This window comes from Saccopteryx bilineata, chromosome 4 (assembly GCF_036850765.1).
Source record: "Saccopteryx bilineata isolate mSacBil1 chromosome 4, mSacBil1_pri_phased_curated, whole genome shotgun sequence".
Taxonomy (NCBI): Eukaryota; Metazoa; Chordata; class Mammalia; order Chiroptera; family Emballonuridae; genus Saccopteryx; species Saccopteryx bilineata.
In genome coordinates, this window is record NC_089493.1 from 296,834,027 (window position 1) to 296,851,794 (window position 17,768).

The 17,768-nt window shown below is 54.8% G+C and overlaps 1 protein-coding gene across 2 annotated transcripts in view; it reads right to left on the reverse strand.

Moving 5' to 3' along the window:
- The window catches only part of EEF2K (eukaryotic elongation factor 2 kinase), a 55,636-nt gene extending 43,778 nt beyond the window's left edge, over positions 1-11,858 (reverse strand). For both annotated transcript variants that reach the window (XM_066275896.1, XM_066275895.1), the window contains exons 1-2: positions 11,549-11,858; positions 1,401-1,734 (exon numbers count right to left, since the gene is read on the reverse strand). In XM_066275896.1, coding sequence (XP_066131993.1) covers positions 1,401-1,658 — 258 coding nt within the window. In that variant the 5' untranslated portion in view covers positions 1,659-1,734; positions 11,549-11,858. The remainder of the gene's footprint in view (positions 1-1,400; positions 1,735-11,548) is intronic.
- Between the last annotated feature and the right edge of the window lie 5,910 nt (positions 11,859-17,768).

Below are 17,768 nucleotides of genomic sequence, written 5' to 3' on the forward strand. Positions count from 1 at the left end.
TAAAATTATTTTCGGCCCTGGCCGGTTGGCTCAGCGGTAGAGCGTCGGCCTGGCGTGCGGGGGACCCGGGTTCGATTCTCGGCCAGGGCACATAGGAGAGGCGCCCATTTGCTTCTCCACCCCCACCCCCTCCTTCCTCTCTGTCTCTCTCTTCCCCTCCCACAGCCAAGGCTCCATTGGAGCAAAGATGGCCCGAGCACTGGGGATGGCTCCTTGGCCTCTGCCCCAGGCGCTAGAGTGGCTCTGGTTGTGGCAGAGCGCCCCTGGTGGGCAGAGCATCGCCCCTGGTGGGCGTGCCGGGTGGATCCCGATCGGGCGCATGCGGGAGTCTGTCTGACTGTCTCTCCCCGTTTCCAGCTTCAGAAAAATACAAAAAAAAAAATAATAAAATAAAATTATTTCACCACCAGTTATCATACAAGAGTCCAATAATGCTTCCCTTCTTCCTCTCCTTTATTCAACTTTGTCATGATACGAACACAAATGTCTAACAACACAAAACCCTGTGCCCTGGCCGGTTTGCTTAGTGGTGGAGCATCAGCTTGGTATATGGATGTCCTGGGTTCAATTCCCGGTCAAGGCACACAGGAGAAGCGCCTATCTGCTTCTCCACCCTTCCCCCTCTCTCTGTCTCTCTCTCCTCCTTCTGCTCCTCCTCCTGCAGCCATGGCTCGACTGAAGTGGGGCCATGAGGATGCCTCCATGGCCTCCACCTCAGGTGCTAAGAAGAGCTCAGTTGCTGAGCAACAGAACAATACCCCAGATGGGCAGAGCATCGCCTTCTGGTGGGCATGCCAAGTGGATCCTGGTCCGGGCACATGCAGGAGTCTGTCTCTCTGCCTCTCCTCCTCTCACTGAATAGGAAAAAAAAAAAGTACCCTTTACCTCGATCCAGAAAAAAGATGCCCAATCCTAAACAGTGGCGTTTCTGACCACAACCGACAGGAAGGGCGACATCTACCTCACAGCCCTGGATCACATACGCACCCATCAGGGTGCAATAAAAATATCTTAACAAGCGGTCCCTTGAGAAGCTGAGCGGGTGGCCACGTTCACATGAGCCAACACGTGGAGAGAGGTATGTTCCAAAAAAAATAAATAAGACCTTTACGATGTGTCCTGCCCTCCGCCATGGTCTAGTCTCTTCCGTTCTCATCCGCTTCTTAAAAAGCAGATCTCGGTTTCCACAAACCACAAGCGGTTGGAAAAACACCGCCCTGCCGCCAGGAGCTTGCTCTACACCAGCCACGGGCTCCACAGGCCGAGACCCAGCCCCGGCATTGCGCAGCGCGGCCCGGAGTCCGGAGACACGGGGGAGGCCCCAACCACAGCCCCCGCCCACCCGTGCGCGCGTGGGTGACCCGGCCCGCGCAGGCGCAGACGTGCGGCGGCGCGCTCACCTTGAACTGGAAGGAGCCCCCCGGGGACGCGCTGAAGCCGTACCGCTCGCACTTGGTTAGGTCGCCGCGGTATTTATGGACCTTGGCGTCGCCATTCCGGAGGGCGCTGCGGTCATCGGTGATGGGGCAGATGAAGTAGCCTTCCTCTTCGTCGCTGTCCGCCTCCGAGTCCCCGTCGTGGCCGGCCCCGGGGGTTGGGCCGCCATCAGCGCCGCCATCAACGCCTTCCAGGCGGAAGATGAGGTCTTCGTCTGCCATGCTCCCGGGGTGCCCGTTGTACCCAAGAGGCCGGTGGCGCAGCCAGAGTCCCTGGGCAAATGCTGCAGAGAGGGCCCTGCAAAGGGGAAGTCAGAGAACGGGGGGTTGAGGCTTGGAGGGGGCGGGAGAGGGCGTGCCGGCTCCTGGCACCCCATCCGTGCCGGCATGCCGCTGGGGACAAGACCCGGCGGCACCCGCAGACTGAGAACAACCGCTCTTTCCGGGAGGCCCCGGGCAGGCAGCGCTGGGACAGTCTAAATGTACAAACCCACCGGCCGGTCATTCTCCTTCCAACAACTCAGTGCTTAACACAGGCAGGGCCACGAGATCCTCCTGTAAGCAACTAGACTCATCTTTTTATAGGACGTTTGGATCGTGGTCCCCTTGCTTACCGCCCTCCCTCAGCGTCTCTTCCCATCCTCGATAAAACCCTAAGTCCTTTTAAGGCAGGGGTCTCAAACTCGTGGCCCACGGGCCGCATGCGGCCCGCCGAACAATTTTGTGCGGCCCGCAGACTAATCCACGAAGTTCAAAATATTTTGGATAAAATTAAGTAAGCCTAGGGGCCTACTTGTATTTTTCATTTCTCTAGCATCCTAGCCAGATATTAGCTTAGTTAACAGCAGTTGTGATGCGAACTACAGTTTCTGGTCGTTTTGTGACACTGAGTAAACTGCATGTACGATTGTGCTTGTTGTACTGATTTTTTTTTGTTTTCAACTGCAGTGAGAAAAGTGTTGCGTCACAGTTGCCTTTTGTAGACCTAGTGCGGCCCGCCGAACGGCTGTGATCTTGCTCTGCGGCCCACATGCTGAGTTGAGTTTGAGACCCCTGCTTTAAGGTGACATGGCTGCAGGTGCTGCTGGCCACGGGCCTCTTCCCGGCCGGCCGCTGCGGCATCTCAGCCCGAAGACGCCGGTTCCGCCACCAGCCGGGGCACAGCCTCCCGGGAACCTCCCTCTGACCCGGGCGTGCCTGGGCCCGCAGACAGGACTGGCTCCTGGGGGTGAGAGGCCGAGACCAGGAGCAGGACCCCAGTCTCCCGGGACCTCAGGGTTCTCCGGGTTTTCTCTGCCCTCACTTGGGCGTCCACATCTTCTCCTCCCTGTCCCCGCTGACCCACAGGCCCTGGGAAGGGAGTTCTGTGGAGATGCGGCCCAGTGGGGGGTTCCGAGTTCAGAGGACCCGAGTTCAAGCCTTGCCGCTGACTGGCTGTGTGACGTCACCTCGTGCGCCTCGGCTGCCTCACCAGAATGCGGGGTGCCCAGTTGTACCCGCCCCACGACCTTGACAGTGAGTGCCGGCAGGGAGCAAGCCCTAGGACACAGCATCAGCTACACACCCTCGTTTCTGTTATCGTAAGTAAATGGGGCTGGTGACCAGGGATGTCCGCTTTAGCAGCCCCCAGGCTTCTTTAGGGGGTCCTCAGGGACCAGGCTATTTTAGGCGTTGGCCCTGGAAGTCACTGCTCCCACAGGGTCTTGCCACAAAGGGGGCTCCTCTGGCAGCCACTGGGGCAGGAAACAGTGTTTGCAATGCCAGGCCAAGGCAGCTAGCTGGTCCCCATCGGGGCTCCCCTCATCCCCAGGAGCCGCCTTCCTGTTGTAGCAACGAGCTGGACTCTGTCACCCACCTCTCTGGGCACCAGCACCCGGAGCCAATGTGGCTTGAGCAAGGGGTCACTGGCTCGGCTGGAGCCCCCTGGCCCAGGCATGTACGAGAAGCAATCAATGAACAACTAAGTGCCGCAACTATGAGTTGATGCTTCTTATCTCATCTCTCCCCTTTCCTGTCTGTCTGTCTGTCTCTCTCTCATTAAAAACAAAAGAAAGAAAAAGAAAGAAAGAAAAAGGAGGCAGGCCTGTCCTACATAGCAGGTTCTGAGGGCCTGGCTGTGACTTCCCACAGCCCCTGGCACGGAGCAGGAATCAACAGGTGCTAGTCAAATACTTCTCCTGGCTGGGTTTTGTTTACTTACTGTGGGGGAGGGGAGGCGTGGTGACCACGGGCAGCACTGGGAGTCACTAAATCAAACACCGAGCGAGGTACTCATGTCACTGTCTTATTAATATCTGCGCCCCAGCAGGTGCTGGGTACTCCCGCACAGACATCTGTTAAGCTGTTATGAGAAATACAGTTTGCCTGACCCGCGGTGGCTCAGTGAGATAGAGCATCGACCTGGAACACTGAGGTCGCTAGTTCAAAACCCTGGGCTTGTCCGGTCAAGGCACATAAGGGAGTTGATGCTTCCTGCTCCTCCCACCCCTTTCTCTCTCTCTCTCTCTCTCTTTCTCTCTCTCTCTCTCTTGCTCACTCTCTCTCCTCTTTCAAATGAATAAATAAAATCTTTAAAAAAAAAAAGAAATATAATTTATGCCAGGAATACTGTAAAAGGACTGATTTACAGCCCTAGCCAGGTAGCTCAGCTGGTTAGAGCATTGTCCCCCACACACCAAGGTTGCAGGTTCAATCCTGGGTCAGGGCACATCCAAGAATCAACCAGTAAGTGCACAAGTACATGAAACAAGTCAGTGTTTCTCTCTTTCTCTCTCTCAAACCCCTTTATTCCCTTCCAGATCTAGCTCAAGCATTCACCTCCTCCAGAAAGCCTCCACTGAGTGGTTTCCTCTGGACCACGAGGGCAGAATCTACCCCAGGAGTTGTTCTGAGGAGCTAGTCAGGTCAGGCCGTGGTGCCCGGCAGAGAATTGGTGCTCAAAACTACCAGCTGCTAGGCCTTGGCCGGTTGGCTCAGTGGTAGAGTATCGGCCTGGCGTGCAGGAGTCCCGGGTTCGATTCCCGGCCAGGGCACACAGGAGAAGTGCCCATCTGCTTCTCCACCCCTCCCTCTCTCCTTCCTCTCTGTCTCTCTCTTCCCCTCCTGCAGCCAAGGCTCCACTGGAGCAAAGATGGTCCGGGCGCTGAGGATGGCTCCATGGCCTCTGCCTCAGGCACTAGAATGGCTCTGGTTGCAGCAGAGCAACGCCCCGGATGGGCAGAGCATTGCCCCCTGGTGGGCATGCCGGGTGGATCCCGGTTGGGCGCATGCGGGAGTCTGTCTGACTGCCTCCCCGTTTCCAACTTCAGAAAAATACAAAAAAAAAAAAATTATTAATTAAAAAACAACAAAAAACAACTACCAGCTGCTAAAACAAAACAAAACAAAAAAACTACCAGCTGCTATTACGCCAGGAATATCCCCAGCCCTCCACCCACATGTCACTTCCCTCCTCCCACACTCTCCAAAAGCACTTCAATTATACCCCAAAACCAATAGTCTCTGTGGTAGGCAGAATAATGGTCCCGTCCACATGCTAATCCCAGAAACCTGTGACTCTGTTCCCTTATACAGCAAAAGCAACTTTTTTTAGATGTGATTAAGTTAAGGGCCCAGAGATGGGAAGATTGGTAAAACCAAGGTAACCTCGGGGTCCTTGTAAAAGGAGGCAGGAGGGCGTAGACTTCGAGAAAGGGAAGTGACAGGCAAGCAGGGGTCACAGAGGAGATGCTAGGCAGCTGCTTTTGAAGCTGGAGGAAGGGGCCACAAGCCAGGGGGTGCATGGCCTCTAGAGTCTAGAAGCTAGAAAAGGTCAGGAAATGTATTTCCCTGGAGTCTCTAAAAGCAGCACCGCCCTGCAGACAGCTTACTTCTGAACATCTGACCTCCTGAACCATTGAGAAGAAATAGCCCTGGCCAGTATGCTCAGTGGTAGAGCGTCAGCTCAGTGTACGGACGTCCTGAGTTCAATTCCTGGTCAGGGCACACAGGAGACGCAACCATCTGCTTCTCCGCCCTTCCCCCTCTTTTTTCTCTCTTTCTATCTCTCACTTCTCCTCCTGCAGCCATGGCTCAGTTGGAGCAAGTTGGCCCTGGGCACTGAGGATGGCTCCACGGCCTTGCCTCAGGCGTTAAAATAGCTCGGTTGCCTAACAACAGAGCAACATCCCAGATGGGCAGAGCATCGCCCCCTGGTGGGCATGCTGGGTGGATCCCGGTCAGGGCACATGCGGGAATCTTTCTCTCTGCCTCCCTGCTTCTCACTTAAGAAAAATTTAAAAAATAATAAAATAAAGAAACAGAAGGAATTTGTGTTGTTTCAAGCCACTAAGTTTGCGATTTGTTACAGTCATGACAGGAAACAAATATTGTCCAGAACAGTGGTTCTCAGTCTGGGGCAATTTTGTCAACAACAGGACACTTGGCAGTGTCTGGGGACATTTCTGGTTGTCACAACTCTGGGACTGCAACTGGCATCTCATGGGTAGAAACCACGGATGCAGCTTAAACATCCTACCAAGCACAGGCCAGCTCCGCAGCACGGAACCATCTAGCCAAACCGACGACAGTGCCGAGGCTGAGAAAGCCGCTCTGGAATGATTCTGGTGGAATTCCAAGAAACCTTCCTCCACCCAATCCGTCCTCTTTAAACAAACCTCCGCGGTACCAGAAAGAGGAGAAATGAGCTTACTCACTGATGAAACAAGCAGCCCACACGGCTGAAGCCAGGAGCCAAGTCAACATGGGGGCTGCAAAGGCCCCTAAACACACGGTTGCTACACCCTGTGCTTGGTTCCTACAAAATTGTTCTGTTGCAAAGACTCTAGAGACTATGGTTTCCCAAGTCAAAAAAACAACAACACGTTTCAGAATAAAAGCACGGGGTGTTGTCATTACAGCTTCAGTGAACAGAATGCACAGGGAGACTTGCATTTTAATTTTTAATGACTTGCTGGGCACTCTTCTCACGTACCCAGGACACTCTGTACTCCAGAAAACCAGGGCTCCGGCCGTTCCTGCTTCTTTCTCAGAGGGAGCCCTGTTGACACGGCCTCCCAGTGGCCAGACCACGTGGGCACCTGGAACAAAAGGAGCCCGTGTCTCCTTCCTCTCTATCTCCCAGCACCTGGCACAATGCCCGGCACACACTGGGTCCTCCGTAAAAGACATGCTGCACGAATTTAACAAGAAACTGGAGAAAACGGGCCGTTTCTGCTGATACCATGGGGGCGCTACCAGAAGGACTATGAGGGCTATAATTACAGGGCATCTGGAGGGTGGTCAGCCAGAATGCACGGCTGAGACCCTGAGTGGGGGGAAAAAACCTGGAGTCCTGGGGAAGCCCTCAGAAAGAAAAGCACCCGCCTGACCAGGTGGTGGCGCAGTGAATAGAGCATCGGACTGGGATGCGGAAGGACCCAAGTTCGAGACCCCAAGGTTGCCAGCTTGAGCGCGGGCTCATCTGGCTTGAGCCAAAAAAAGCTCACCAGCTTGGACCCAAGGTCTCTGGCTCGAGCAAGGGGTTACTCAGTCTGCTGAAAGCCCGTGGTCAAGGCACATATGAGAAAGCAATCAATGAACAACTAAGGAGTCCCAACGAAAAACTAATGATTGATGCTTCTCATCTCTCTCCATTCCTGTCTGTCTGTCCCTGTCTATCCCTCTCTCTGACTCTCTCTCTGTCCCTGTAAAAAATAATAATAAAATAAAAAAATTAAAAAGAAATATTGTTTAAAAGAAAGAAAAGCACCCAAGACCAGGATCAGGCCTGGCAAGGCTTTGGGGGGATGAACACACCTGGGTTCAAGGGCTGACTCCGCTACTGCTAGCTGAGGGGCAAAGGACCTGACCTCACTGACCCTCAGCTGGAAAAGCCACCCAATCAAATCAGTGAAGCAAAGTGAGCAAGGTGAAGACCGGCCGGAGGTGGCCAGGGGCCGGGACAGGCCACCGCCACCGCGCATCCGTGCTCCCCTGCCGCACCAGGGACAACGGGACCCAGCACCTGCTGCATCGGGGTGGGGCCACGTGACCGGGGCGGGGCCACGTGACCGCATGTGGCCTATACGGGACGTGGGCAGAAGTAACCAGCACGGCTGCCGAGTCCGTTTCCCCCACTCTGCTCTTGTCCCCTCCGCTGTGTTCCTGCCCTGAGACAGCCTAGAACAGTCTCCCAGCATTTCAGGATCCCTTACAGAGCCCCTGCTTTGCCCCTCCTCTCAGCTCCCTGGAGGACACGGGTTCCCCGCCCCGCGCTTGCCTCACCCTGGGCCCTCTGGCCAGCTTGTCCCTCAGGCCTCAGCGTGGATGTCATCTCCTCCAGGAAGCCTCCCCCCAAACCTCAGGTGATGGGCACTATCGGCTTCCTCCTACAGAGGAGGAAATGGAGGAACAGAGAGGTAGAGTGACTTGCCCGAAATCACACAGCCAGGAAGTGGAGGGAGCTGGGCTGGAAGCCAGGGCAAGCCAGACCTGGAACTTTCACTGAAGTCATCCCCTGCCAACCCCGCCCTGAAAGCAGGTCCTGGGGCCACGCAGCAGAGGGCACTGTCACTGGGAACCTGTCCTGCCCTACTCAGTTGAACCCTGCGGGGAGGTCCCAACAATCTGTGTTTAAACAAACCTCTCCACTGCTTCTCAAGCGCACTCCAGGTCAAGCGCCGCTGGCCCAGAGAAATATTCTGCGGTTGAACACTTGCCTTCCGGCTGGTCTCTGTGCAGTCCTTGCTAGGTCTGGGAAGCTCACAGCTGAAGAACTGAACACAGTCCTCCCTCGGACTTGCTACATATTTAAATGCTCCTCTGGAACTCTGGGGACCCAGGCAGTGGTGTCTTCCTACTCATCATCAGCGTGTGGGTAACTCACTCCTTCCTCTCTGCTCTTTGAAGCCTTCTTGCTCGCGCCCATCAGCCTTGGCTGTAAGAGTTTAATCCAGGCCCTGGCCGGTTGGCCCAGCGTGTGGATGTCCCAGGTTTGATTCCCGGTCAGGGCAAACAGGACAAGCAGCCATCTGCTCCTCCACCCTTTCCCCTTCTCTCTCTCTCTCTCTCTCTCTCTCTCTCTCTCTCTCTTCCTCTCCAGCAGCCATGGCTCAGTTGGAGCAAGTTGGCCCCGGGCACTGAGGATGGCTCCATGGCCTCTGCCTCAGGCTCTAAAATAGCTCGGTTGCTGAGCAACGGAGCATGGGCAGAGCATCGCCCCCTAGTGGGCTTGCTGGGTAGATCCTGGTTGGGGCACATGTGGGGTCTGTCTCTCTGCCTCCCTGTTACTCACTTAAAAAATAAAAAAGAGTTTAATCCAGAAACATGTTAAGGCTCAAGCCTCTTCCATCCCATGGTGGTCACTACAACCACTTCCTTCTAGAAAACCCTCAGTTCACGGGGGTAACAGCCTGCAGCTTCTCTGTCAGCAGAACTAATCGCCCCAACCCAGAAGTCTCTATTTTTGAAGCAGTCCAGCAGACTGCTATTGATCTGAGTGTGGTCCCGACCATCAGTTTCTTCCACTTCAGCTCCAGGCTCGAACCAGAGAGAATGAACCCTCGAGAATGAGCAGAAACAAATCCAGGTTTCTGCCGTTGACCCTCGGCCTCCTTACACACTGCTCTCAGAGCCCCGGCAACCGGACATGACCCTGTGGAAGATCGGACAAAACTTTGGGGACTCTGACCAATGTCAAGAAAAAGAGGCACAAGGACACCGTTCCCCCCTGACCAGGCAGTGGCGCACTGAATGGAGCATCGGACTGGGACCTGGAGGACCCAGGTTCGAAACCCCAAGGTCGCCGGCTTGATTGTGGGCTCATCCAGCTTGAGCGCGGGGATCGCTGACTTGAGCGTGGGAGCATAGACATGACCTCATGGTCGCTGGCTCGAACCCAAAGGTCGCTGGCTTGAGCAAGGGGTCACTCGCTCTGCTGTAGCCCCCCAGTCAAGGCACGTATGAGAAAGCAATCAATGAACAACAACTAAGGTGCTGCAATGAAGATGCTTCTCATCTCTCCCTTCCTGTCTGTCCCTACCTGTCTCTCTCCCTGTCTGTGTCAAAACCAAAACAAAACAAGAAAAGGACACCCTTCCCCAGTGGAACAGCCCAGCCAGCACACCCGAAGGGGAAGGCCTTGGCCAATAAGCCCCACTCACACCCCAGACCTTGCCTAGAGCTCACTGGACCTCAGTCTGATAGTTACAAACCACCAGGGGAGGCGGAGAGGAGAGGCTCTGTGCAGCCACTCAGGGGCCCAGGCTCCCCCAGGCCACCTCAGGCTGGAGGCTCTGCCTTCCTTTATGGAAACGGGGACAGAGGGGCAGGTTTTCTGGGTCCCGGCTCGAGGGGGGCACACACTACTTCCTCTCACATTCCATCAGCCAGACTCAGTCGCAGTGCCCTGCCAAACTGTTGGGGGGGGGGGCCCTGGGAAACTCATCGGGGGTAACCCAGGAAGAAGAGAACATGGGTGCTGGTGACCAACAGTTGTCAAAGTCGAATCAGGGATGTTGCCTTAATCGGCCAAAAAAGTCCTGTTCTGTCATACACAGTACAAAAGAAAAAAATGGTAAATCAGAGAGACTGTATACAACTAATTATATATACATACATTAAGACCATTTCAACTGGTCAGCAGGCCCTGACTTCCCGCTTCCCCCACCCCCCTGCAATAAGAACTTGGGACCAGCTTACCCACCCCCTTCGAGAAGCAGACTGAGGCCCTGGCCAGTTGGCTCAGTGGTAGAGCGTCACCCGGTGTGTGGATGTCCAGGGTTTGATTCCTGGTCAGGGCACACAGGAGAAGCGACCATCTGCTTCTCCACCCCTCCCTTTTTCCTTCTCCCTCTCTATTTCTCTCTTCCCCTTCCGCACCCATGGCTCAGTTGGATCAAGTAGGCCCCAGCTCAGCTCCATGGCCTGCCTCAGGCACTAGAAATAGCTTGGTTGCCGAGCAATAGAGCAACAGCCTCAGAAGGGCAGAGCATGGTGTTAGGGGCTTGCGGGGTGAATCCTGGTTGGGGTATACGCGGGAGTCTATCTCTCTGCCTTCCTACCTCTTAAGAAAAACTTTTTTAATATATTTTTTTTTAATTAAAGAAAAGAGAAGCAGACTGGGAGAAATGGGGAATGGCAATCCCAACCAGGTTACACCTGAATTCACACCAAGACGTTTTACTGCATTTGTTGAATTCACACATGAACACAGGAATGAAGGCAAGGTGCTGCGGAGGACGCAGAGGGGGCCACCTGCACACCCTCCTCTACACCCTAACTTCTTGCAGGAGCTGGCATCCTTTCCAGCTCTGCCGACACAGCACCTCTTCCGGGAAGCAGCTTCTCCACTAACTTGGCCCCACCTCCCACACACCACACATTAGGCATTCATTATCGGCTCCCAACTGCTTGCTCTCGACTCCCACCTTCACTTCGCTTCCTCGTCCGTAATATCGGAGAGGGGCGCTACGTTACTCGATTTCCCAGCCGAGTAGCCTCAAAGCCAGCAGGGCCCAGGGTCCAGGCCCCAGAAGTCGGGCGCCCCTCCCATGCAAACTCATGTTACAGACCGAACTAGGCCGGGAGTTATAGCCAGGAGGCCCGCCCCCGCGCCGCCACTCGCGAATTCACGTCTGGCCCTTTGGCTCCGGTGTCAACAGAGCCTGCCAACACCCGACTTCCACAGCCAACCACTCAGCAGAGGCGCGTCTACACTGTCCTCGAGGATCCTGGAACTCTGGCGTCTTGCTCAGGCTGGAGTGGGGGAATGCATGCGGCTCCGGGTTCTGTAGGGGACAGGACGGCCGCGCTGTCCCCACCCTCTGCGGGCCCAGGGGCGCCCCGGGCGGAAGCCCCCTTGCTGCCTCCCCCAGCCCTTCGCGTGCCATGTGTTCTCCTAATACACATCGCCGTTAACCTGCACGACTCCCTCGTTTTACAGATGCCAACACTGAGCCCGAGAGTTGAACTCGCGGGAGGGGAAGCGCCCCCAACACTCTTCTGCGGGAGCCTCGGGCCCCACGTCCAAGCTCCAGACCCACAGCGCGCTCGGGGAGGGGCCCGGGCGCACCGGGGCGCGCAGTCCTGCAGTGCCCGCGCCCATCAGCCCGACCCACCGCGGCGGCACCCACCTCCCGCGGGCAGACAGGAGCGGCGGCCGCTACCCACGGCCGCGAGGATCCAGAGGAGGTGGCAGAGGCTTGTAGCCCGGTGCTCCAGGGTGCAGGGCGGGCGGGCCCCCCGAGCGTGCCGGGGAGCGACGAGCAGGGCGCGCGGGCCGGCGCTCTGGGGAGCAGCGGGGGCCGCTCGGGGCGATGGAGAGCTCGCGGGGCGCAGGGGTCGCCGCGACGATCCTGGGGGCGTGAGGGGCGCACAGGGCCGCCGCGAGGATCCGGGGCTCTGGGGAGTGTGCCGGAGGCGCGAGCGCAGGGGACCGTCTGCCTGGCGTGCGGGCGGCGGGTCTGGGAGGAGCCGAGCGCGGGCCGGGGCGGAGCTGCGGGCCCCCAGGGCGCACGGCGCGCGCTCACGTGGCCGTCCCGGGGGCCGTCTCCGCGCCAGCGCCATATCGGGCAGGAGGCCGCGGCTCCCGGCGCCCTACCCAGGCGTGCTGACTGCGCCGGGGGTGGATCTAACCTGGGGGGGTGGGCCTAGCACCTGCGGGAGGTGGGGAGAGGCCATCCTGGGGGGCGGGGGGAATTTCGTTAGAGCAACCAACCTCCCTCACCCTCTCGCTTTCCCGACCTCCGTCTGTCTCCAGCCTAGTTCCAAAACACAGTAATCCCATCTCGTTGTATCATTGTCTATGCATAACCTCAGAACACTTTTATTATATATAGAAAGTAGCTTGTTTGTTTTTTCTTCCCGATTCCTGCTTTGTAAAAACAGGCACGACGATTGCAATTGTTTGTGTCATTATTTGATTAATATCTCCTCTGGACGTTCCTTCACCTGTCTCGGACATTGCTCTATTCCTGCCTCTGAGCACACACAGGCCTGGCATAGTGAATACCTGTGGAATGAATGGATCAACGTGGAAAAAGGGATAGAGAAGGAAAGGAAATACAAGACATGGTAACTACTGTGAACATTTTTGATATTATATAGCCTTTCGGATACTTTTATAGTGAAATTTTAGAAATTTCACAAATCTTAGAAATAATCATAGGGATACGTATTGACTTCTTTATCTCGTATCATTGTTAACGCCAGCCCAATGAGGTAGCCTTCAGTAGCTCTGTTTAACAGGCCGTTACAGGGAGGCTTAAAGGGATAGATTTGCTTAAAAGATTTCTAAGGTGACTGACTCCTCATGCAATACCTGACTCTTCAGTCGGGGACACCGCCTTCTTTTCCTTTAGAGTGTCAAATAACAATAGCCTTCCAGTGTGAATGCCCTCTGTTGAACCATAAACATACAGGGCATACAACAGTGGCTTAATAAGGTTGCCTCTGATTGGTTCATTCTTGGTCCTTATATACACATATATAGGCACTTGCTTTTTTTTTTTGAAAAGTTACTTTGGTACAAAAAGGGTAATTACTACTACTATTATTATTATTCTGTAAATCATTCAAAACTAGAATTACTTTTTGGGGGAGTCGGGTCGGCAAAAAAAAAATTTTTTTGGTGTGCCTCAGAATTTCAGTATGCATATGTAATTAGTTTGTGTGTGCCATGAGGTGAACAAGGTTAACCCCTTCAGGGTCAGTGCCCCAAACCCTGCTGACTTCTGGCCAACCATGTAAAGCAATTTCCTGCACTTGTAGCGTTTACGCACTGGCCCTTGGCTTACTTACCAAGGTCTAATTCAGAAGGTCCCGGGCTACTGGGCGTGAAATGTAAAGCCCATCACAGAGCCATCTGATGGCCCGCCTGTCGCTACAGAAAGACTCACAGAAGCTATGAAATGACCACTATTCTGTGTTGTGGTAAAATTTCCCAGAGCAAGAGGCCAAAGAGACCGACAGCTCCATCACTACATGAAGAACTTATGAAGGGCACTTACAATAGGAGGTGCAATGTGCATCTCGGTCGGCCACAAGATGACTACGCTCTGTGCCCTGTGGCAGGGGCTAAGGAATTATGTAGGGCAGGGCAGGAAGATGGTCGTGCTGGGGCATGACCCATCCCAGGTGAGAGAAAACACACCTTACATGCTTGCCTAAGGGAAGGACGACAGTCTGTTCCCAAACCCAGCACAAACCAGCACCCTGTGGGTCACACGGAAGGGATCCACCAGGCAGCCTCTGAGAGGATGAAGGGGACGCAGTCTCCGTTCTGGCTGGGATCTACCTGGTTCTAACACGAGGGTCGGACAGCGGTCAGGTCATGTCTGTGGGTCACATGGAAGGGATCCACCAGGCAGCCTCTGAGAGGATGAAGGGGACGCAGTCTCCGTTCTGGCTGGGATCTACCTGGTTCTAACACGAGGGTCGGACAGCGGTCAGGTCATTTCCGAGTCTGTCCTCCACATCTGGATAAGTGTGTCCCTCCCTTTCCCTTGTGCAAGCCAGACCCCAGGATTAGGATGGGACCTGTGGGACCCTCTCATTCCATGTGCCCAGACATCTTCACAGGAAAACATCATCGAGAAGGCTGCAGCTAGGTTCTCAGTCTTCACAGCAGCGACTCGTGAGCTGTGGGGTTTGGTTGTGAAGCAGGGCAGTGGCGAGGGAGAGAATTTCCCTTTAACTTCATAAATACCGTCGGACTTTTGGAAAAAATTCACAGTGAGCGTTCACGACGTGACATTTCAAGGTCAGAAAGTGCCTTCCTTTATCAGAGCGTTGCTAGCTTTACCGGGTGGAGAAATAAAAGGTGATTTCATTTTCTTATTTGTGCGTTCCTTTCTACACTTGATCTTAGCCAAAAGGCCGAGAGGCAATGTGTGCTTTTCTTTCCTGGCTCGGGTTTCAACAAGCTGCACGTATTACTTTTGCAAAAGTTATTTTTAAATGTCACTTTAAAAAAAACAACACAAAACCCCATGCAACTAAAAACAGAGTCCAGTTTCTTTGTTTCTGTGGCCTCCCCACCCTTGCCTGGCCGGGTCAGGCTCTGGGTAGGAGCGGCCTTTCTCCAGCCTGTCCCTTGAAGGCGTAAACCACCAGAAGCCGAGTCAGCACTGCTGCTGGAGGCAGAAGCCCGCGGGGGCGGAGATGAGCTCATGCATGGACCGCTTCACTGGACTTCTCTGTACTGTTGGAGGAGCCTCTGCCGTGAGGGTTCCGAGAGCTCTCCTTCTCTGAGAAGCCTCGCTCGCTGCCGGCTCAGGCCGAGTAAGGGCAAATCAAGGTTCATGCTAATTCAATTTTCAGAGAGAAAGAGAGAATGAGAGAGAGTTGGCAGGGATAGAGTGACTACTGGAGAATGCTTTGAGTCATAGCTGGGGGCAGGGGGGAGTGTTACCTGGAGAGGTCTCTGCTTCCTTCTTGTGGTCGCAGTGGGTGGTCATCCTGAAGGTCAGACCATGGTCTGGCCATGTCCGGATTAAAGTCCTGTGAGCTGTCCTGCTGGGCAGCTCGCAGGAGCACTTCCCTCTGACTTTGTCTGAGACCACATGGCAAGAGGGAGTGACCTGACCCAAGGATACAAAACCATTGGTTCAGGGAAAGTCTTGCTGCCGGCCCTGTACTGGGTCCTGGGATATGTAGCATTGGATGAAGGAGACACCATCAGCTGCCACCCCCCCACCCCACCCCCACCCCCCCAGCTGACAGTCTAGCAGGGCCAAGCATGCTGGGAGAGACTCATAAATGCTTGAGGTGGGGGCAAGGGGAGCTGTATGTGGCTCGCCCACCAGTGATCAGTGTCCTTGCAATCGCTCTCATGGTGAGCACACTGAAGTACTGGGAGGGTGTGGAGAGCTCAGGTCCCCGGAGTCCCCACCATTACCCCCTCATCATGTACCAGGGATCCGTTGAAGTGAGTGACACACGTCTCCACATTTACTTTAATCCACTCTGATACGGCCAAGTGCCCAGAACTGTGCCTGACAGATTGTAGGGATTTAGGAAATATTTGCACAGCCCTGGCCGGATAGCTCCGTTGGTTAGAGCATGGTCCCATAGCGTGCTGGTTTGATCCCTGGTCAGGGTCTATACAGAAACAGATTGATGTTTCTCTCTCTCTCTCTCTCTCTCTCTCTCTCTCCCCCCCTTCCTCTCTTGCTAAAATCAAGCAATAAATGGGCTTGCCTAGTCAAAGCACATATGGGAGTTGATGCTTCCTGCTCCTCCCTCCCCCTTCTCTCTCTCTCTCTCACTCTCTCTCCTCTCTAAAAATTAATAAAAGAAAAATAAAAAAAAAAGAGGAATCTGAAGCTATTGGCCTGACCTGTGGTGGCGCAGTGGGATAAAGCGTTGACCTGGAACACTGAGATCGCCGGTTCGAAACCTTGGGCTTGCCTGGTCAAGGCACATATGGGAGTTGATGCTTCCTGCTCCTCCCCCTTCTCTCTCTCTCTCTGTCTCTCTCTCTCTCTAAAAAAAATCAATAAATAAAATATTTTAAAAAATAATAAAATAAAATCAATCAATAAAAATAATTTTAAAAAAAGAAATAGTTGCACAATGAATGGATTTAATTCTCACAGCAAATTCTGTGCGGTGGGCACTATCGTTATCACTCCATTACAGGGATGAGCAACGGAGGCCCAGACAGAAGTGGCTTCCCTGAGGTCACACAGCTGGTGAAGGCTCAGGCTGTGGGACTCCAGCAGGTGACTTTACCCACCGTACCGAATCCCCATCCCCATCACCACCGGGTACCAAGTCACCGCAGGTGGAGCGGTTTTACGATTCTGGAGATTCGGCTGTCTGTCCAGCACCTTGAGTTCCCGTTCAGGGGCTCTCGGAAAGAACCATCTTCTTTACCTTTTCCAACCTGGAGACGCCGCTGGTACTCCTTGGCTTACGGCTGCATCACTCCAACCCGTGTTTCTCTCCTCACATCATCCTCTCTAATTCCTGCCTCTCTCTTATAAGGACCCTTGTGATGACACTGGGCCCGCCCGGATAACTCAGGACCATGTACGTCCCCATCTCAAGATTCTTAATTGTTTTGTTTTTTTTGTTTGTTTGTTTTAGAAAGGAGAGAGAGAAAGAGAGAGAGAGAAGGGGGGAAGGAGCAGGAAGCATCAACTCCCATATGTGCCTTGACCAGGCAAGCCCAGGGTTTCGAACCAGCGACCTCAGCATTTCCAGGTCGACGCTTTATCCACTGCGCCACCACAGGTCAGTCAAGATTCTTAATTGTATCACACCTGCCAAGTCACTTTTTGTCACATCAAGTCACATATCCACAGGTTCTGTGATTTGGAGGTGGACTTTGGGCAAGGGGCAGGTTGCATTCTTTCACTGACTACACCCACTTTACTTTATGTTTTACGACGCTGGATTTCTGTTGGTCCTTTTCCTTGAATATGCACGGGAATGGATCAGCCGATGGAAATGTAGAACTATTGATAGAAAACCAGTGAACTAAAAGGGACCGCCCCCTCCTGAGGCAGGGGACAGGAGAGACAGGGGACAGAACGTGCGGGATGTCAAAAGGAGACTTGACTCTTCTCGAACACGGTTCACTTAAACTTATCTTGGCAGCCAATGGGCCACGTGTTAACCCACCCCACGCTGGGCGGCGGGAAACGGACGCGTATTGGCTCTGGCCTCCTTGCAACAGAAAAAAACCACAATGAAACAACTGACCCAGAAGAGGGCCAGCCCTGGCTAGGCAGCCGAGGTCCACGCCCGCCTCTCCGGGCGCGCTGCTCGCTCCGCGGCGCCCACGCGTGTCCATGATCTGCAACAACCTCCAGTGGTTTCTCCTCGCTGGACCCCGGGTGGCGCATCGCGGTGGGTGGCCGCGGCCGGACCACGGGGCCACGCAGGGCTGCAGAGCGGACTGCCGGTTAGGGTGAGGGAGCCCCGCGATTGAGATTGAGGGGGGACACGGCCTGTGGTGGCGCAGTGGATAAAGTGTTGACCTGGGAACACTGAGATTGAGGGGGGACACGGCCTGGTCCCCGGAACCCCCCAGGTCGGCCGGTAAGCGCGGAGGCCCCGCCCCCACGTGGACCACGTGCACGGACGCGCGCGCGCGCGCGCACACACACACACACACAATTGAACAATGCTCCTTCCCCGTTTCACGCTGTAGTGACCGCTGTGGATCACGAGGGGACCGGGACTCCAGGACCCGAGGGAAGCCCGGTCCAGTGACGCCGGGACAGGCAGGGCCAGGGCTGGGCCTTAGTGCGCGTGCGCACACCCGCAGCCAGGACGGACTTATATGGAACCGAGCGCCGCGTCATCAGACTAACATAGTCACAACGGAAAGACCAGGAAGCGGGC